The sequence below is a fragment of the Equus przewalskii genome, chromosome 13 (assembly GCF_037783145.1).
Source record: "Equus przewalskii isolate Varuska chromosome 13, EquPr2, whole genome shotgun sequence".
Taxonomy (NCBI): domain Eukaryota; kingdom Metazoa; phylum Chordata; class Mammalia; order Perissodactyla; family Equidae; genus Equus; species Equus przewalskii.
Genome location: NC_091843.1, coordinates 30,140,849 through 30,163,116, shown reverse-complemented (window position 1 = coordinate 30,163,116; position 22,268 = coordinate 30,140,849). Strand labels below are relative to the sequence as shown.

At 40.7% G+C, this 22,268-nt stretch overlaps 1 protein-coding gene across 16 annotated transcripts in view; it reads right to left on the bottom strand.

Annotated features, from left to right (window-relative positions):
* The window catches only part of PPP2R2B (protein phosphatase 2 regulatory subunit Bbeta), a 436,961-nt gene that overhangs the window by 110,357 nt on the left and 304,336 nt on the right, over positions 1-22,268 (bottom strand). For 3 of the 16 annotated variants that reach the window (XM_070569309.1, XM_070569308.1, XM_070569307.1), the window contains one exon: positions 17,880-18,352. The exons of 12 other annotated variants lie outside the window; for them this stretch is intronic. In XM_070569309.1, coding sequence (XP_070425410.1) covers positions 17,880-17,886 — 7 coding nt within the window. In that variant the 5' untranslated portion in view covers positions 17,887-18,352. The remainder of the gene's footprint in view (positions 1-17,879; positions 18,353-22,268) is intronic. One more of the 16 variants, XM_070569298.1, reaches the window with a different exon arrangement.

The window sequence follows — 22,268 nt, the reverse complement described above, 5'->3', positions numbered from 1 at the left end:
AAGTACAGAAAAATCCAGTGGGAAATTGGTAGCAGTCCAGACTTGCCTACAAGCCTGTGTGGATTACAGTGGAATCTGCTCTAAAGGTGTCTACCATCTGTCACCCCCTCGTTCAGAAAGCAGAGGAGTAATTAACTGCTCAGGCGATGCAAACTCTGTCAATCATTCAGATCTATTATCTACACAATATGGACATCTACCAGTGACCCCACAGGCAGTGAGACTCCAGGTCCAAAATGAGAACGCTCATCACGTTTGCTGGAGCATAGGAGCTATCAGGCAGGTGGCGCGCCACCCAAACACACTTCACATGGAGTCTGTTTGGCAATCTTTGGTCAAAAATTTTGCTGTGTCAGATACTCTGAAGTCAGTAAGACATGGCACCCGTCTTGTGGGAGCTAAAATTCCCCGTGTTTGTGGGTTGGCTCTAACATCACTTCTTTAGGGAAGCCTTGTATGACCTCCCCACACCAACAGAGCTCCCTTTATTATGCAGCCTCATTGCTCCCCACGCTTCTCCTCCATCACAGTGATCACCAATAGCACTTATCACAATGGTAAAAGAATCATTTTAAGTGCCTTTCTCTGTCTCTGAATTGTAAATTCCATGAGGAACGTGTTCATCATTGAACCCTCAGTGCCCAGCTGAGTGTCTTAACATATAACAGATGCGTCTTAATTTTTTTCTTTAATCCATCACTCAAAGAGAGCCAACACAGTGATCATGGAAACAGGGTATCAATAAACAAAATATTTATGCTAAATGAATGTAAGAAACATTTGTTAAGGGGTGTGAGGCAAGGGGAAGCTCATATTTGGAATAGTATTTTAGGACTTTAGAACCAGACAGATTGATCAGTAAAGGACAGAATTCATCCTAAAAAGCCTTCATGGCATTGGCAAGGGATTAAGGGTCTTGTGAATCACAGAAAGAGAAAAGAGCAGATGGGTTGATGAAAAGAAGGTACTGGAATAGGGTGCTCTTTGGGAGAGGGCGTGCAGGTGGCAATGAGACAATCCAAAGTGTATTTTGAGCAAAAGTCTGAGATGCAAGGAATCTATTTAGTGAACATCTATTATATGCAGTCACTGGGCTGTGTGCCAGGGATATGCTAATAAACAAAACACAACTGGTCTTTACCTTCAAGGAGCTTTCAATCTAGAGGACTGGGAAGTAGTGGTCGACTGGGATATAGTAAAAAATGTTGGCGAAGAGGTTATTCAAAGACTCTATGATGGAAGTCTTTGAGCCACAGAATAAGAACCCAAGTTTTGACCTAGAGATCAATGGAAGCCACTAAATTGAAGTAACTCATATTTCATTCATATCCCTGCATTTCAAAATCTCTTGTATTTCTCTAAAGGACAACTTGAACACTAAACGCAATATGTTCCTTTGCTAAACTCTAGATGGGCACAAAGAAATGAATGAAGAATACAATAGGAAAGGATTTGGATTTTTCCTTCTAAAACATGAGGTTTCTATGTCAAAAAAAATAAAGATGCTGCTAACAGTTCACAAGGTATTATGCTATGACGGTTTTTCAATGGTCTTGGGAAAAAGGTGGAAAGTGTTAGAACCAAATGTGCCATTTACAATTCTGTGAATCACTTAGTATTTATCTCTCTGTGTCTCTCTTCCTCTTTCCCCCCTTCCTTCCATCTCTCCCCTCTCCCATTTTTCTCTCTTTTTGGCTTGGAATTGTGTTGTTTTGAAGAATATTATAAAGTATTAATCTCTTTTGGATAATGTGCATATTTTAAAGCAATGAATACAATACACATAGTAGGTAAACAATAAAAGATAGAATGAGTAAACTAGTGTTGACCTTCATCATCAGCAAGACCCAACCTTTAACAAATATTCATCAGACAAAAGCACTATAGTACATCCTTACTGCTTTTTTCTATCCACTGAAAACTGGGTATTTAGAAAATCCATTATATTTGAATTTTCTGTTCATGTAGCAGTTGGAGACACCAATAAATAATATAAAATGTAGAAAAATATGAAAAACTAAATGTTAATAGATTCATTCCTAGTTCCATTTATTCAGTCAGCATTCATTGAGCACACCTACAACTGTCAAGCACTATTCCAGGTATTGGATATATATGAATTAGTAAAACAGATAAAATATCTGTCCTTATGGTACTTATATCATACTTGTGGAGAAAAGACAATAATCAATGAACATAATAAATTACATCATGCATTATGTACATGGGGAAATAAATATAGCTGAGGAAGGGAGATTAAGAGTGCTGGAACTAGAAAGGAGGCTCAGATTTTAAATAGAGCGATTGTGACAGGCCTCCCTGAGCAGACTTGCAGGAGGTTAGGGAGATTCACTATGTTGGTATCTACAGGAAGAGCGTGCTACACAGAGGGAACAGATGGCGGGAAGACCCTAAGAGACAAACATGCCTGTGTCGGAAGACCAGAATAGCTGGAGCAGTACAAACAAGAGGAAAATGAAGGAAGAGGAATGGGAGGTCTTGTAGATAATGTAGAGTCTTGTAGATCATAGCAAGCACTTGGCTTTCACTAAAACTGAAACGGGCACAACGGTGTGAATGCACTCAATACCACTGAACTGGACACTTAAATAGGGCTAAAATGGTAAATTCTGTGTTATGTACAATTTTACCACAATTTTAAAAAGTGAGAAAAAAATGAAGTGGAAGGTTGTTGGAGGGTATTAAATAGAAGAGTGATATAGTCTGACATTTTATAAGTATCAATCTGGCTGTAGTGTTAGGAATAGACGGTAGAGGGCTGGGGTGGAATCAGGTAGTGTCCTGAGCTAATCCAGGTGAGAGATGAGGGTGGCTCAGATCAAGGCGCGGGCAGTGGAGGTGGAGAGAAGGGGTCAGGTTCTGAACACATATTGAGAGTTGATCCGACAAGATTTGCTAACAGATTGGGTATGAGGCATGAAAGAGGAATCAAGGATGAGTCTAAGGTTTTTGCCTTCAGCAACTGGCATGATGGAGCTGCCATCACTGAGATTGGAAGTTTGTGGGTGAAGCAGGCTTTTTTGGGGAAGATGAGACATTCAGTTTAGGCATGTGAAGTATGAGAGCTCTGTAAGTAAAGATGTTGAGTAGATAATTGGAAATGAGAGTTTGGAGTTCAGGAGAGGCATTTGAGTTGGTGATATAAATTTGGGAATTATTAGCATTTCAGATAGTATTTAAAGACAGGAGGCTAGACAAGATCTCAGGGAGTGAGAGTATTAAAAGAAGAGAGGGGGACCAAGAGCTGAACCTGGAGCACTCCAAAATCTAGAAGGTTGGGAGAAGAAGAACCAGGAAAACCACCAAGGAGGAACAGCCAGTGAGACAGGAGGAAAATAAAGAAAGCTTAGCATCCTGGATGCCATGTGAAGTGCAGAGGACAGAGTGGTCAATCATGTCAAACACTGCTGAGAGGCAAGGTGAAAGGCTTCAGCTGACCTTTGGATTTGAACCATGGAAGTCACTTTTGACTTTGACAAGTACCCTTTCTGTGGAACAGTCGGGGTAAAACAACTGGAGTGGGTTTCAGAGTAAATGGGAGGAGAAGAATTAGAGACAGTGACTATAGACAATCCTTTCATGGAATTTTGCTGCAAAGAGTAGCAAAGAAATGTGGTGGAAGATGATAAGGGCAGCTGGATCAAGAGACTGTATTTATAATATCATAGAAACAATGGCATATGTATATGCTGATGAGAAAGTTTCGATAGCCAGGGAAAAATTAATGGTGAAGAAGAAAGAGGGTGGAATTGATGAATGAATAAATAAATGAATACACAGCAGCTAGGACTGGTCCACCACTAACAACTAAAATAAAATCTGCACAAGGGCTGGCCTGGTGGTGTAGTGGTTAAGTTTGCCTGTTCCGCTTTGGTGGCCCGGGGTTTGTGGGTTCAGATCCCGGGCATGGACCTACATACCACTCATCAAGCCATGCTGTGGCAGCATCCCACAAACAAAATAGAGGAACATTGGCACAGATGTTAGCTCAAGGACAATCTTCCTCAAGCAAAAAGAGGAAGATTGGGAACAGATGTTAGCTCAGGACAAGTCTTCCTCACCAAAAAATAAATAAAAATAAAATAAAATAAAATCTGCACAGGTTCAATTCCTACCTGCAGCCAAAAGAAGCATAGAAAGAAAAATGCTATTGAAACCCTATCTTCATATCAGGTTTAACAGGATTCTTAAAACATTTAGTATCTTACAAGTTTCTCCCATAAATCAACATTTCAGAGATCTATGTCATCACTATGAATGAAAATAACCTCTCAGTTTTTGTTTCTTCCTCCCTTCCCTCCTCTTCTTCCTCTCTCTCCTCTTTCCCTTCCCTTTTTCTGTCTTTCTCCTCTTTCCACCCTTTCCTCCTTCCTCTCTTCCCTCCTTCCTTTGAAACTGAGAGCAGAAAGGGCTCTATTCGTTCTGCTACAAAGCTCCATGTCCAGTACCGCCTATCTGCCTACCAGGCAGAAGGCTGCTTACCTGTATACACTTCAAAAGGATGAGACGTCTACTACAAGATCACTTCCACATGGGTAGCCTGACCTCCTTATGGCCTTTCTTGGATAACTTTCACCGTTATTCCTAACATCTCATAGAAAGAAACAAGTCTGTCAGAGAGAAAAAAACCCCATACTCTCATCCTGCCCTGTGGAAGATTTATAGACACTTTGCAAATGACCAGACCCAGATGATGGTGCCTGGAACTCTCCAAGTGATTTGTAGGGCTCCCTTCCAGGAAGTCAGTCTTAATGGAAAACTCTTCTAGCTGCACATTCCTTTATTACGGTGTGACTACAGGGAGCGGATTGCAACTGTCATACAGAAGACTCACTGAAATTAACGAGCGATTAACCTGGCCTCCAGATATTTCAGTTTCAGAAAAACACCAGTATTGCACTGTTTAGAAAAGCACAGTGTTTCTTTGAAACTACCATTTATTGAGTTGGCTGACTGCCCACCAGGCATAGTACTAGACCCTTCATATCTACTTTCTTCGTCAATCTACATTATCATCTTCAGTTGTTGAACACCTACTCTGGCCAAGATCTGTGCTTTGTGTTTTATATTACGTCATTTAATTGTCACTCAAACTTCACGATTTCAGTATCTTCCTTTATTTTTCAGATGGGGAAATAGTGGCTAAGAAAAGTTAAATAACTTGGCCAAGTTTGGAAGCTAATAGTGGAGCTGGCATTGGAACTCAACTCTAGTTCAAAAGTCCATGTTTTTAACCTGCCTCTTGGGTCCTGATTCTTTTTTTCCCATCTTCTATTATTTCTTGTCCCCACTCTCTTTCGTCTATGATTCTTGTTTCTGTTTTTGTTTTTTCCGATCCTTTCTTAATCATTCCCTCATAGTTATAAGCTTTACTTCTTAGCATGGAGAGTGGATCTTCAGGGCTCAACTTAAACTTTCCATCTTATCTTCTGTACTCCTTGTCACACACCTGACACTTCAGCAAAGTTTAGTTCTTTGGGCTCTGTAAGTAAATACGGTCTTTGCTGACCAATTGTCATGCTATTTCATTTCCCTGAGACATTCTTTCCATTACTTGTGCCTGCTGACATCTTATTCTCCTAGACAGTGTGCTCCTTGAGGGCAGAATCTTACTCACTATTTCCGTCTGGGGACCTAGCCTAGGGACTGCTGGTACTTAGGAGGTTTATATAAAATTCCTGTTGAGTGGCTGAATGAAAAAATGAACACATGAATCCTTCAAGGCCAGCTCAAATGCCACCTACTCCGTGAAGCTTTCCATGAGCACTCCTGATTGGAAAAAAATACCTTCCTCCTCCCAACTTCTGCAACTCTTCGTACTTTTCAAGTGCCACCTATGACATTTTCATTTGTGTGTGTACTTACTCTATTTTCCTTCCTGAAATGATTTCATTAAGGGCAGAGTTCCTATTTTACTCATCTTTGACTCTACCAAGAAATTCCTCCACCTGGAATTTATTCTCTTAGAAATTATCTTCTTTCCCTTCCCTTTCAAGACCCAGCTGAAAATTAGCCTCTTTAAGAAACCAAGTAAGGATAGTTTCCATTTAAAATTTCACTAACCTAGTTGGCATCTTCTTATAGGGAATGACTCATTTATACTGGATTATGGTACAAATGTTGATAGACTGCTTGAATACACTGTGTGTGTGTGTTGTCTCCCTAACTAGATTATAAGTTCCCTGAAGACAGAATCATATTTATTTCCCTAATAGACAGCATCTTTATGAGCATCTAGCATCTCATTCTGTGCATAGCAAACATGACATAAATGGTCCACACTTGGAGATTTAGGATTCTCATGGGAACAAGTGATTCTTAGCACATGTAATGCATATGAGAGTTCTCCCCTAAACTTAAATGCTCCATTTTTGCTTATAGCTTATTATTTTTTAAATGGATCATTCCTGGGACATCTCTGAAATAAAACGAGTACTTGAGAAATCAAGTACCAAGGCCATTTTCAGAAGCACTTCCCCTAAGCATAGTAGACGAGAGAGGAGTGGAAATGGGATCATATTTCTATGTCTCCCAGGACTCTACTTTTGGGGACATTTCAAACACTGTTTCTAGCAACCTAAGTTATTGCCTTTGGAGAGTATGGAAAAGCTTAGGGCATGAAAAAGCCAATAACTATTAACTACAGTAGCAAAATTTCTTTCTAACACGCACCATAGCAGGTTCTTAGCCTTGATTGTGATGCATTGATTGTTTTCTGCAAAGCCCATGGGAGGAAATTAAATGTCAATATTTTATCAGGCAATAGAAGGTAAATGCTAAAGGTATAGACAACACTGGCCACAATCTCTGCCTGCTTCTTCAACTGAAATTAAATCAACAATAAAATGCACCAGAAGCCATTTTGAGAAAGCCTTGGGCTAGCACAACCCTTTGATACTTTATCATTAAGGTGATGCCAGGAACCGACTTTTTCCTACCTCTCAAACCTCACCTTAAGTCATCTCCCTGATCTCCCCGTTTCACGACATCCTAGCCCCACCTGTTTGCTTTCAGGATCTCACAAATGCCGTGCTTTTTCCCATTTTGGGGTCTGTAAAGATGCTGTTCTCTCTTTCTCTTTCTTTGCTTAAACTATTCTCCCTCCCCCCTTTTCCTCAGCTAACATCTATTCATTTTTTTAAATTCCAGCTTAGACAGCACTTCCTGAGAGAGGCCTTTTCTGGCAGCCTGTTCTAACGTCACTCTACATCGCTCTTTACCCTACTCTTTTCCTCCTTTAAAGCATCCATCAGAATTCATCATATATTGGTTTGGGTGTATATTGTTAATTTCTACTTCCCTATACGGCTATAAAATTCACCAGGGCAGGGATCATAGCTGATTTTTCACCACAGTATTCTTGGCCCGCAATCCAGTGTTTGATATATAGTAGACACACAATCAATGTTCAGTAAAGTGTAGTTTTCTAGAATATTTGTTAATAGTTGTCTGATCACTTGGGTTCATATCCTCTTTCTAATACTATTCACACACACACGTTTGGTTTTCAGTCAACCTGGGTGGAGCAGACCTATGTGACTACGAAAATTTAAAAACCAATTAAATCTGCCTCATTTTCCATAAAATCTACATTTGCTTCATTCTTCTAATTCTGCTTAGCTAATCATATACATGAAAATGCAAGCACTGTAAAATGTATATACACCCTGCTGATTCTTAAATTCTAGCCCTTATCTAAACCAGTCTCCACCCTTTCAATTTTCAAGAAGAAGGGCAATAGAACGCCAGAGACTGGGTGGGAAGATCGTTATATGTCCAAAAGCCTGACCCAGTGAACTATTTGTCAAACGTGCAGTTTGAATTGGATTGCTCGATTGCTGAGAAGGGATTTCTGGATTAGACAGTTCATTAGCGGCTGAACCAGCCTCTAGGGCTTGTCGGTCTTTGCTCTGCATGCCTGGAAAGTGACACAGTGAAGGCTGCTTGAGTGACAGGTGCCAGAGTCACATGGAGTAATGGCCGAAATAGCAGCTACCCACGGTCACTAAACACACCCTTAGGCTCAGGATCCCAAAAGTGTACACAGCTGAAAATGAGGTTTGGTGTCAGTTGAAAACTATTTGCTGAGCACCTTCTATCTGCCTAATCTGGGCATCATTTTGAGAAATAACTCTAGGAGGTAGTCAATAGCAGTCTCCCAACCCCAGTTTAAATTCCAGCTTCACCACTTACTAGCTGGCTAATCGGGAAATATTTCTTAACCTCTTTTTCTCCATGGCTTACTTAATCTATAAAATGGGATGATGATATTATACCAAAGGTTAAATGAGTAAATTTATGCAAAGCACTTGGAACAGTGCCTGACACACATAAGCACTAAATAAGTGTTAGAATAATACTCTGCCTAGATGTAATATAGTGAATGGTTAACAATAGCACTTGAGATGTCAGAGAGAGAACATTCAGTTCTGCTGTTTATAACTGATGTGCCTTTGGACAAGTCACTTGAATTCTCTGAACCTCAATTTTCTTATCTGTAAAATAAGAATAATCTTGGCACCACTTTGAAGGGGAGTTAACGAGGATTAAACAAGATAAGGAAGGTAAGGAGCTTAGCATGATACCTAGCACATTGTAGACACTCAATAAATATGACAATTTGTTGTTTTCCTCCAAATGGATCACTCCTTTAGATCCCAGAGGGCAGAGCAAGGCTCCACAGCTCCAAGTCGTAGGAACCAAATAGCCCAGAGGACAAGAATTGCAGTGGATGGTCATATCTGACCAGCAGAGTTGTTTTATTTGGCACCGCATGGTTAGCCCAAAGTTGTCAATTTTTTTAATGAGTTGCCAACATTCAAAAATTGTGGAGTTTCATATACAAAAATCCAGATTTTCAGTTTCTTTAGAAAAATTAAAATATTGGCACCATTGGGCTGGTACTCCCACATGGCCACCCCTGGCTTGACCTGGGAAGTGGTTGCCCCCTTTAGAAAGGCACCAGGTCTTGAAGTTACTGAATCTCCTACTTCTCCCTAGTTACCCTCAACCTTGAGGCCAAAAGTCAACTCCCATTTATCCCCTGAGGTTTTGCTCTACCTCTCTGCTTTCACCTTTGGCATCATTTGGTCTCTGAGTTAGCAGCTGCAGGTCTCGACTATTCACTGGTATCCTCTAGAAAGGGCTATCTCTACAAGGCTGCATAAGGAAGCAACACCTTTATCCACACAGCCTCAGGCCATTTGTCTGCACTGGCAAATGAAAGTGTATAATGAGTCAATTCTACAGCTAAAGGCTGGTCTCTCTACTGAGCTGAGCACATCCTTGGAGAACAGCCTCCCACCCAAATGTTGACCCCATAAATTCTTGATTTACTCACCCTGAATCATCTCCAGATCCATTTAGACTAAAGGTAGAGGATATGAGACAAAGGATAGGGGTGCTAGACAACAATGCGTTAGAGCCTAGTTCTCTAAAATATAACTTATGGATTATCAGTCCTGTAAGACGCTATTCCTTGGGTGAAAAAGTCAAACGATTTTTGGGAAAGAGTTCATACATTAGCTCCCATCTTGGGCAAATTAAAGACTCAGAAATCCTATAAGAAAGAAGTTCATCCACAACTTGTTCATTTAACAAATATTTATTGAATACCTACTATGCGCCAGGCATTGATCTAGGTGTTGGGGATTCAGCATTGATACACAAGCTCCCTGAACTCAGATAACTTATTCTAGTATGGAGTAAAGGAGGATGCTTCACTGTGTTTCCAAATTTATCTGACCACATAATGCTACTGGGAAATATTGCTTTAAGTATAATGTATAGTCCTTTGCAGAACCCATGTCCAGAGGCCCTTCATGCTACAGGAATGATGGAGAATTTCCCCCCATTAATGCATAATAAAGTAAGACCACTCCAGAAACCTTCTTAGAGAAACACACAACCTATTTCTTGAAAAGTCAATGAGCCCACTAGGCTAGCCTTAGTTTGGAAAAAACCATAGCCTCCCCTGGGGCCTCAGATTTGGCAAAGGTTTCTGAGAATATCACAGGAAGGGTTAACTTGACTTTCACCTCCAAAATGGAGCTGTTTTTTTTCTGCATCTAATATGACCCAGTTGGAAATGTATTTATTTCCACTGTTTAATCTTCTGCATCACCCACTGTTGATTAGATTTAATTAATTTATGTTTCTAATGAATTTAGAAACTCACAGTGCTGTAGCAGGAAAATTTTCAGACAGCATCTGGCCACCAAATGGATTGATTACCTTGTCTGCAAAAGTCTTTCAAACATCTGGGGCCTGATTTTGTGAAACGTCCAGAAGCTCTTCCAGGGGTAAGAAACACCCATTGAGGGGAAAGAGGGTGCTAGAAATAGCTAGGGTTTGATTTATAAATCTGGATCCTGGCACTCACCCAACATGACATCACATTTTGCTGCTCATTGGCACAGTTTCAGTGGCACCAAACAAACTGATCTGAATCTATTTTGTCCAACATAATCAGAATCTGCCAGGTCTGAGCCCAGACTGCCACCCTGTGAACTCCTTTGGCACTTTCTTCTGTGTGGAAGCTCCCACTGATCATTAAGATGAAACATTTATAGAAAACATTTAGAGAGAAGCACTTTGCTCTCACTCACTCAACAAACATTATTGGGGGCCCACTGTGTGCTTGGCGCTGAGCCATGTGCACCTCTTCATGAGCCACTCTTGGTAACAATTGTGTAAGGTAGGCAGGCACTGCTCTCCCATCCTCACAAATATGACCAAGAACTATACAAAAATAATAATAATTATAAATGTTAATATGAACACTACTAATAAAGGATATAGACACACACATGCCAGACTCTATATGAAACATTTAATATGCATTAACTCATTTAACTCTCATGATGAAGCCATGATTATTGTTAATAGTGGTCATTATTATCACCCCCATTTTACAGACGAGAGTAGTGAGGCATCAGGAGCTTATGTGACCTGCCCAGAGTAACCCAGCTAGCTTTTAGCAAAGCCTTCTAACACAGGCAGTCCAACTTGAGAGGCTTTGCTCTTAACCACTCTGGTTTGCTACCTTGGATAACATTCATGGAAGACCTACTAGGTGTTGTCTATTATCCTAGGGGATTTACTACATTATATTTTAATTATTCACACCTTATACAGTAGGTATTATTATTTTCAGACAAGGAAGCTGAAGCCCAGAAACATTAATTTATCCAGGTCGCAAGGAGACAGTCGCAGGGCCAGGACTTAACTCAGGTCTGCAGATCTACAAAGGCTGCACTCTGCTTATTGAGTTACCTGCTCATACACGAGAGAACAAGGGGTGGTGTGAATTCAATAGCTTTCTCACAGCTGTACCAGGAAACCTGTTGGACAAGTCAGAAGAGAGGGGTGGCCTGGCTGCTTTGCACAGCTCAGACCACTCCAGAAAAAGAGGAGACAAAGAATGCACAAAGAATAAGAAAACTGCTTCATCCTAAAGAGGTAGGTGAAAGATGTTGGAAATCTCATGGCCTGACTGATTTTTCTGGCTGCAAGTTCAAAGAGAGATGACTGACAACCAGGTGGGCTACTTACAATAAAAATAACAAAGAAAAAGGGTGCCAGACTGAACATCTGAAATTTTTTTGAACAGTGGATGCAGACTGTTGCACAATCAGGTTGCAAAAATTATACAGTGGTGTTGAAAAAACCCCGTTGGACATGGTTCCTGTAATATAATATCATTTACTAAGTCTGGCTACTTCTGTCATTTGAAAACCCCTTATTTTCTTCCATTCTTCTTCTGCCCAAGCCTCTACCTCAATGTGGCCAGGTCATCTGTCTTCTCTGGACCTTCGTACATGCACCCTCTCTGCTTGGAACCATTTCCATCTCAGTCTTCCCCTTGGTCTGGCTAACATCTATTTTCCTCAAGCCTCAGGTTGGACATCTCTTCCTCCAGGAAAAGAAGCCTTCCCTGACTTTCCTATTCTGGCTTAGGTGCCCATTTTAAGTGCAACCTGTGTTTCCTCCTATTTCAGCACTTACTAGAATGTAAGGTCACTGTCTATTTGTTGGTCTCTTCATTGAGAGAGCATATTTTGGCTACTATTGTCTCCCCAATGTATGGGTCTACTACCTCATAGGTACCCAATAAATATTTAATTGAATGGATGGATGGAGGGATTGTGAACCTTATAACATCCTCTTGCATGGCTTCTATGTTTGAAATCTCTCACCTCCACATTTCATGCTACATCCTAGAAGTCACTAAACTTCCGTTTAAACCTTCATCATGTCTTCTTATTACCTCCCTTTGGACAATCATATAGAAGTCAAATAGTGATAATCTCGGGGGTGGGAGGGAGTTAAGAGAGAGGGGGCATGGAGTCTTAAAAGTGTCTTGATCTGAGTAGTAGGTGAAATGGGTGTATACATATGAAAGATTTTTTGAGTTGAACATGAGAAAATAATGCTCTTTAAGTAACTAATACTTCAGTATAAATAAACAGATGTTTTGAAAGCTCATTTGTGTTGATTGGATAAAATCTGGACTACCTTGCCCCAGTGTACAAGGTCCCTCACTCACTGGCCCCACTTGTCAACTTATCTGTTCAAACTCACTTCTCTGAAATATATGCCCCCATCTTCTCACAGGTCCTCAAACTCTTCTCATTCATTCCCACCCCTATGCTTGAAATCATGCTGTCTCACCCTAAATATTCATTTCTCTTCCTTTCTCTTTTACCTTTTGGAAGCTCCTCCCATTCTTCTCCCACGCCCCCCCCCCCCCGGCTCCCCGCCCCCCGGTTTTACAGAGAAATAATTGACATATATCACTGCACAAGTTTAAGGCGTTTGGCACGATGGTCCGATTTACAGATATTGTGAAATGATTACCACAATGGGTTCAGCTACCATACATCTTCTCATATACACACAATAAAAAGAAAAGAAAGTAAAAAAGGAAAAGTAATTTTCTTCTTGCAATGAGAACTCTTGAGATTTACTCTCTTAACAACTTTCATGTATATATCATACAGCCATGTTAGCTGTAGTCATCAAGTTATGCATTACATCCCTGGTACTTATTTATCCTACATATATGTACATATATACCACAACTTCTTTATCCAGTCATCCATCAACGGACACTCAGGTTGTTTCCACGTCTTAGCTTTTGCAAATAATGCTACAGTGAACATAGGGGTACAGATATCTTTTCGAGTTAGTGCTTTCATTTCCTTTGGACATATTCCCAGAAGTGGAATTGCTGGATCATATGGTAGCTCTATTTTTAATTTTTTGAGGATCCTTCATACTGTTCTCCATAGTGGCTGTACCAATTTACAATCCCTCACACAGTGCCCAAGGGTCCCCTTTTCTCCACATCCATGCCAGCATTTGTTATCTTTTGTCTTTTTGATAATGGCCATTCTAATGGGCATGAAGTGATGTCTCATTGTGGTTTTTATTTGCATTTCCCTAATGACTAGTGATGTTGAGTATCTTTTCATGTACCTGCTGGCTTTTTGAATGTCTTCTTTACTCCTCCCATTCTTGAAAAACCAGGACAAACCCATTCTCCACAAATCTCATTAACCTCTCTTTTCTCTGAACCCTTGACTATTTTGTCTGGTTCATTCATTCATGTCAACATTTCCTGAAGACTAAGTTCCTTGAAGGCAGAGATTTTATCTTCTTTTCAATTTTTATGTTTAGTATAGTGCCTGGTACAATGGTAGATTCTAAATATATACTTGTTACAAATATGATGAAGGCTTACCTACGTGTCCAGACTCTTGGCAGTTATGAGCTTGCATAGAGATTAAAAAGACAAGTTGTCTATGTCCTCTAGGGTGAAAACTTAGTGTCACTGTTAAGATCATGGACTTAGGATTCTTACATGGGTTTCAAATCCAGATTTTTCAACTCACTGGCTCTGTGATCCAGTGTAATCAATTGTTATCACCAAAACTCAGTTTCCTCATCTGTAAAACAGGGTCTTTCTCATAGGGCTGTTGTGAGGATTCCGTGAAAACATAGTTATTTATTTTATTTAGGAACATTTGTTGAATTAGTCATTTTGCTAAATAAACCATAATCATATCCAAATAAAAGTCCACGCTCTTAATATTACCATGCAAAGGATTTAGCACAGTGATGGACTCACAGGAAACATTTAACACATGGTAGATATTAATATCAGAGCTATTAAGTACAGATGTGTAGCTTCCGTGAGAAGAATCTATGAATTGGGCAAAAAATGTAGAAAGCAAGAAGAGCAGGCACATTGCGAGATACATACATGTGCACATAAACAGAGTGAATTTAATCCACAAGAAATTCCTTAGGGAAATTCCATCACATCCCATTAACACGGTCCCAAAGGCAAGAGCTGGCCTCTGATCTTTACATATTTAATATCTTTGAAAAAATTCTGAAACCATAACCATCGTGAAATGGTATACAAAGGCAAATGTATCTGGGAGTTATATGCAAAAGCAGTCGACTTTAGTTATAGCTCGCGTAATTCTTTAATCATCATAATTCCTAGCGCTTCTCTGCAAACTTTTGACCTTAGGATAGCTCTTTGATTGCTCAATGGGATTCTGACAGCGAGGAAAGGAGAACACTGAGGAACAAGTTCTCAGTGCGTTCTTACACATTCATTTGAAAGACAACAGTTTAATAATTCTAATTCATATATACTTCTATTCATGCAATCAATAATTCATAGCAACTGCTCTGCAGCATTTTAGTGACAACAGAAAGGGCAGAGTATTTCTTCTCTTCGCCTTTCTTTCTTCACTTAGTCATGCCTGGAGCCTGGAGAGTACAGAATCTCAAGAAAACAGTTTCCATGGTGATTCTTCCTTTGAGTACCTGACTGTATTCGCTCTTTCTGGAGTAAATTAATGCTTTTTATTGCTTTCATGCTAAATATATTGAAGATTAGATTTGATTTCCTCTGCAGTGATACAGTTTTACCAGGAAAATGGAAAGTAAAAACACAGCATGAAGAAACTATATCTTTGTGCCACTATACTATTAGAAAGAGAAAAAAATTTCAGAGGAAAAAATAACCAGCCATAGGGAAACGGATGCAGATGTCTGGAAGCTAGGATATGCATGCATGCAGCTAGACGTTGAAAAGCCTGCGTTGGGAGGAAACGATCTTAATTCCTCCATATGTTGAAGGTGGTGTAAGTTGACCATAAAACACTGAGTTACAAGAAGTAACCTGATTTTTAATGTACCGTCCTCTTCTCAGCACAGAAAACATAAGATCAAGGAAATCTTCAAACCCACAGTACTGTCCCTATTCTGTATTTTATTAAGGAGAGCTTTGCTTTCTACTAAAGCCAAATCACTGGCCTTCCTTCCTTTTTAAAATAGCTAGGTGACCCTCCTAAGATGCCCACGGCACTCTGAATTTCCTGACATAGCATTTGTCACACTAATACTTACCCCTCTACTTGTTCATCTTCCCCATTAGACCCTAAAAGGGCAGGGCCTGTGCTTTTCCCGAACGCTCTTGTACCTTTGTGCCTAGCACAGCACATGGAGGAAATGAAAACGATAACAAGAAAACTATGAAAGGGTGACTTTGAAGCACTGAGGTCTCCCTTGTAAAGCATCAATGGGCTGATATGTTGAATGGAGAGGGAATCACGTAAATAAGAAACAAGCGTCAGCAACACCTCCTGGTTTTCATGGTCTCTCCTGTCCAGAGTCCTTCTCCTTCCCTATCTTGAAGCAATCAGGGGTTAAAGGGAAGAATCGATGGTGGCAGGGGTGGGGTGGGAGTGGGGGTGCACTGAGCAGTACCAGCCAGCGAAGCCTTCTTCTCCATCATTAGATGCCCACTCAGCACAGCCTGGAGTCAAGTCATTAGTAAGCACCAAAAACCAGAAGAAAACTGGGATTTGAGCCAATTTGAGTCAAGGAGTAAGTACTGAGCATCTACATCAAACCAAGTACTGTCCTAGGTGCTGCTGGAGACAAAAGTTGAGCACAAGAACTTTTGCCGCCAGGAAGTTTAGAGTCCAGAAGGGATTCTTTTTTGGATTGTGCAGAAGGGGTGTGGCTGAGTACAAACACATCCACCCCTGATTAGTAACAATAACGCCAACACTAATATTTACTGAACAAATGCGAGGCACTTTTTTAAGCACCGCATATGCATGAACTCACTTGATCCTCATAACAAATCTATAGGTTGGACCTATTATTTTGTTTTTTTTTTAAAGATTGGCACCTGAGCTAACATCTGTTGCCAACCTCCTTTTTTTCTTCTTCTCCTCCCCGAAGCCCACCAGTACATAGTTGTACATTCTAGTTGTAGGTCCCTCTGGCTGTGCTATTTGGGATGCTGCCTCAGCATGGCCTGATGAACAGTGCCATGTCTGCGCCCAGGATCTGAACCAGGGACAGCGTGCCGAAACGGAGCGCGCGAACTTAACCCCTCAGCCACGGGGCCGGCCCTGGCCCTGTTATTTTCATTTAACATAGAAAGAAATTGAGGCTTAGAAAGGCGAGGTAACTTGCCTAACATCCTAAGCCAGTTAGCAGTGGAGCCGATCTTCAAACCTGTGCAGTCTGGTCCTTGAGCCAATATCTTAGCAACTATACAGTTCTGAATCTCAGGCTCATGGGATGTCACCTGAGAGAATTACTCTACAAAGCATTTCCCATAGTCTCCTTTGCTGTGTAAATTACCCAAAGTCCATTTTGTGCATAAATGCCTCTGGGCAATCCTCAGGATGCATAGAGGGCCATATAAAATTCCAGATTCCAAAAGGAAAACCAGTTCTGTGGCTAGGTAGATGTTTGAACAGAGTGAGTTACACATGCCTCTAACTATGACATATACTATGGCAGGACTGTCTCGGGTTCATAGAGATGTTTCCATAAGGGACTGCTGGATGACAGGATGCTAGATTTCACCCTATAGAATTAGCACACCCAGTGTTCTGAGGTGGCTCTTCAAGGGGGCTCTTTCGGAACTCATTTGCTAAACCAACTTGCAGGAAATTCAAAATTCATCAGCTGTATACTAAATTTCATTTCATAGAAAACAGTGGCAAGAACAAGGTCTCACTGTGTTAGCTTATAGACACTTCCCTTCATTTCAAAGAGTGTGGGTCCCCTCAACTATCTTTGATATATACACCCCAAAAAAAAAAAGGACAGGGGGCTGGCCCCGCGGTCGAGTAGTTAAGTTTGCGCGCTCCTTCTTCGGTGGCCCAGGGTTTTGCCAGTTTGGATCCTGGGCGCCGACATGGCTCATCAGGCCACACTGAGGTGGCGTCCCTCATACCACAACTACAAGGACTCACAACTAAAATATACAACTATGAACTGGGGGGATTTGGGGAGAAAAAGCAGAAAAAAAAAGAAGATTGGCAACAGTTAGCTCAGGTGTCAATCTTTAAAAAGAAAAGGACAGGAAGGAAGTGTATTAAGGCTTAAAGGGAAGGATTATGAGGCTTTAAATTTTACTTTTGCTTCGTTGAGATAATTCTACTTCTCAGTTCTCTGTAACGAGCATGTATAATTTTAAATATCACAAAATAACTCACTTTAAAAAAAAAATGCAATGACTCCCCAACAATAGAAAAGCAAAGACAGGGAAGAGGACACTGACTTAGTGAGTGTTACCTATTAGGGCTCAGAATTAGGGAGGGGAAAAAAGGCTTAATCTCCAGCATTATCCATCCCACTGTATGAGACCTATAAATGGAATATTTTTAAATGAGACTCCTCTTCCATATTTAGTAATAAGAATTATTACTTATTAAGCAGTGAAAGCCTGAAGTAAGCATGTATGTGTGTGAGTGTGTGTGTCTTTTCTCTAAGGGAGAGAATGGGGCTCAGAGATCCTGTTCTTTACATACCCAGCATCACAGAGTTCACCGATCTCCATGGGTCTGCTGGACTCTGGAGTCTGTCGGTTAACACTCTGCTCTCCTGCCCCTTCCATCTGCACAAGGTAATGTTTCAACATTTGCACAAGATTACACTTTTCTCATTAGAAAGAGCAGCCTGGATAGTCATGGGCAGTCTGAGCAGGAAATGTAGACAAAGCCATTCTCTGCCATTTTCAGAAGAAACTGATGAGGTCTTTGAGGCACTTAGGGGAAAGTGGGAGGGGGAGAGCTCCAGGCGCCTACAAGGTGTGAGTTTGGAGAGAAAAACACAGATTAGATGTGTCTTCCTGCCGGAGGTGCATGTGGCATGCCAGCTGGCTCCTTTTCCAGTCGTCTCTTTATTAGCGAATCCAACAATCGTATTTTGCTAATCTTCTCATAAATAAAATATTATCCATATCACGAAGGCATCCCTGATGGCAGACTGCACTCCAAGTAAGCTAGAATGGATGAAGAGGAAAATGGGGCATTTTCAGATACATACAATTATTGCAATTACTGGCACTTAAAACGTCCATAAAATCTGCAGTACTGCTGGGTCCCTGATGTTTGGTGCATCCTCAGGAATAGTCTGCTGCTGGGACTTTTTCGGGTCTTAAGGTATCTGTGTAGGGGCTCTCTGTTTATAGTACTGGGCAGAAAATGAGAAACATTTTGCCAGAAACTTTAACTATACCATACTATATGTGTTGTCAAACAATTAGCATCTTAACGTAGCAGAGAGAAAACCCACTTGCATTTCTGTATATTCTTCTCTCCCTCTTCACTTTCCCTGGCTTCCCATAGAGTATGACTGAGTAATTAAGAGCTTGGGCTTTGAAGTCAGATGGATCTGAGGTCAAAGCACAGTCCTGTCTCTTATTAGCTGCAAGATCTTGGAAGAGTCGGTCACTCTCATTTCCAATTTCCTCTACTGTAACACAGTGAAGAAAATCTTTCCTCTTTCACAGGCTAGTTGTGAGGATGCAAGGAGATAATGCAAATAAAGGAGCTAGCACCAGGCCTGGCATCTGATAAGTCTTTAATAAAGGTTAGAAAGATAAGGGGAAAAATGTGACATGACTGACAAGATTTTGGGGGCAGAGTGAGCATGTTCCCTGAAGTTTTTTTGTCTTTCTTCTATGAAAAATTCATCATCTCACAATGCGTTCAAACTAATTTTTCTTATCTCTATTGTTGGCTAAAGCTTTTCTTTTCGACCCCAAAGTTAGAACCATAAATATCTCCTGCTGACTTGATTATTAAGATAAGGTTCAAGGACTCTCTCCTCATTTACTATTTAAAAACAACCTTTTGTGGTGACTTTTGATGGATTGCAGGGATATTTATGACTCAGGCCTCCTGGCAAAGTCCCTGATGCTGACTCATTCATTACCCTGGGAGGGAAGGAGGCAGCTGAAATCATCATTCACTTATTCTTCCTCTCGGTTATGGTGAAAGGTCAGAGGTAAGTCACTCAGCACACGGCTGAGTGTGAGAATCAGAATTTCAAGAACATCTTCTTGACAACAAGAGAAAAAAGAATTTCTAACAAACCTACACTCATAAAAATGCTTGCAAAGTCCTCCTTAATATGAATGCTACAGCATTGCTAAATGATAATATTCTGTCTGATGCCTCAGGCTTTCAGCTCCTAACAGCCACTCCATTCCTCTGCAGAGCAAGTGAAAACCATGTGACAGGTGATGGAAAGGGAGGACGGACAGAAATAGAAAGGAGGCATGATTTGGAATTTCCAGTGACTCTGGCCTTGAAATTAGGAATAAAGGGCAACCTTGCAGAAGTTGAAGGGGGAACATAAAAGGTTTCTTAAAACAATAAAGGTAAAATTTACGATTATAATCGTGAACAAGAACAGCCTTAAGAAGACTATCACTGTCATACTATAATCACCAACAAAGATACATCGATAACATTTACTGAATATAAGAAGTTTAGGAATGTGCAAACCAATGAAAGAAGAGATACTAATAGCTTACATTTCTTTGAGTACTTTATGTCAGGGCCAGGGCTACAAAGTCTAAATGCCATCATTCATTTAATCCTTAAGCAGTACTATGAGACTGGTTCTACTTCTACACGCATTTACAGCTGGGGAACTTGAGGCTTAGAGAGGTAAATAACTTGTTCAAGACCACACAGCCAGCTAAGAAGACTGATTCCAAAACCCAATCTCTGCTACTGCTGCCCCAGCAAAGAAGAGTTGTGTTGAAAACAATGCTATCCATTGCCTATAAATTATTGACATATACACACTGCAAAAATTATTTTGAAGTACTCAACATTACTCTTGGCTCTAGGTATAGGATACAGGAGAAACTCTGGGCCAATTTGGATTTCCAGGCCACTGTGAACTCTTGGCATCACTTCCTTTACAAACGTAAATCAGTGGGGGTGCTGTTTCGAAATCTAGAGACTCTTGCATTCAACTATGAACATTCAAGTAGCACATTCAGTGCAAGTTATATGAGAATATGGGATAAGTTTATGGTATTTCCAAAGTACAGGGCTAGGAGGTAAAACAACAACAACAACAAAAAAGGCATTTATGTGGTTGCTAAAGGTTACTTGAGGTCAATGTCAACAGAAATATTTTTGCAAGGTATGAAATTGGAGGATGGGGGACTTCTATCTAGTTTCAATGCAGTAGATGCTCCCAACAGGGCTACCCTTGCTCTATATTTTAAATAGATGAATAAGATCTCTAGAGGCTATCCATCAACATTTGGTTTTCAGCAAGAAACATACGGCCTCATAAAAGTATGCTTACCAAGGCTCGAGACTAGTGAGATAGGATGACAGGATACTGGGTTCCTGAATGAAGGATGTTCTTTCTAGGCTTGTGCTAGAACTTTAGACCAAACCTCCCTCAGGAAAGCCTAGAGTTGGCATCCATTTTGAAAAGGGCATGGGTAGATTTGGGGCAGGGAAAGTAAAACACACACATGCCTTTTTTCTTACAGAAGTATAAGCCATAATTACTATCATGGGTGGGTGACTTCTGCTTGCGAGGGCACTACTGCAAGGTCTTTGCAACATAGTGGTCGGACAGTACCAATCTTCTGTATTGAATTTTAGTTTGAATCATGACAATAATAGGAGAAATAACAGTGGTGGTGGTGGTGGTGGTAGTATCTGTAACAACAACAAGAGCTAATATTTATGAGTATTTCCAGGCACATTTTAAGTGCCTGGAAGTAATAAATATTACTTCATAAGGTTGTTGTAAAGGTAAAATGGGTTAGGTACTATTATCTCTTTTTTATAGATGGAGAAATGTATTAAGTGCCCTATATGTGATATCTCATTCTATCCTCACAATTACCTATGTGAGTACTTTACAATTCCCACTTTACAGATGAGGCAACTGAGGCACAGAATGGTTATTTGCTCACAGTCCCACAGCCAATAGGTGAAAGAGCTGTAATTCATCTCCAGGTTTGTTTGATGTCAAAGATCATGTCCTTAACTGCTACATTACACTTTGGTACCAGTATTTCCTCTGGTAATACTGTGGCCATATCCACCTCCCGCCACCCCAGCCCCCATCCTTCTTTCTCCCACTCTGCCTGTCCTAGTGAGAATGAGATGTAACATGTCTCAGTTTCCTCAGCTGTCGAATGGGATAAAATCAATGGGCTACCACAAAGGGCTGCTGTGACAACCGAAATCCTATGATATATGGAAAGGGTTTTCATGGTGCCTCCCATATAAAGAACTGATACCAATTATTGGAACTAGATCCCTGCTCTCATCAGCCTCCCCTCTCCCTGCCAATGTCATTTCCTTCTTGGGCCTGGAAGGAAGCTGAGGATGAATTTCCTAGGAGAAGAAGTGAGAGGGCCAGAGTTAATGTGTAGGAGATGAACTGAGCCAGATGACAGGAAAGGGAAGGGGGAATTGCTCTGGAGCTCATTGCTGGGAAACGCTATCTTTTTATTATTTGTATAAATCACTTGACTGTGAAGGCACCACAGGCCAAGGCTCCGAGAGTGCCGATGATAATAAATTGGGCAGCACAATAAATAATGAGGAAAACCAGGCTGCCAAATGAAGAAGGATTTAGATCATTTAAATCCTAGGCTATGAGTTGTCAAATCCAGTTTAATACTGATAAGTGTGGGATAATAACTCATAGCAAACACTCTCCCCACCCCAACCCCCCCCAGCCACAGCCCTTCTAACCCTTTCTCTCACCCCTTGCAAACAGAAAGAGAACCCCAAGGGGATTTGCAGAATGAAAAAGAATGGTATATACTGGCCAGAAATGAGCCCAAGTTATTACATAATAATCCCAGATGCCTCAGCTTGGGCTTAGAGCAAATACAGAGAGCTAATAGAATGCTGCAAGGTTCA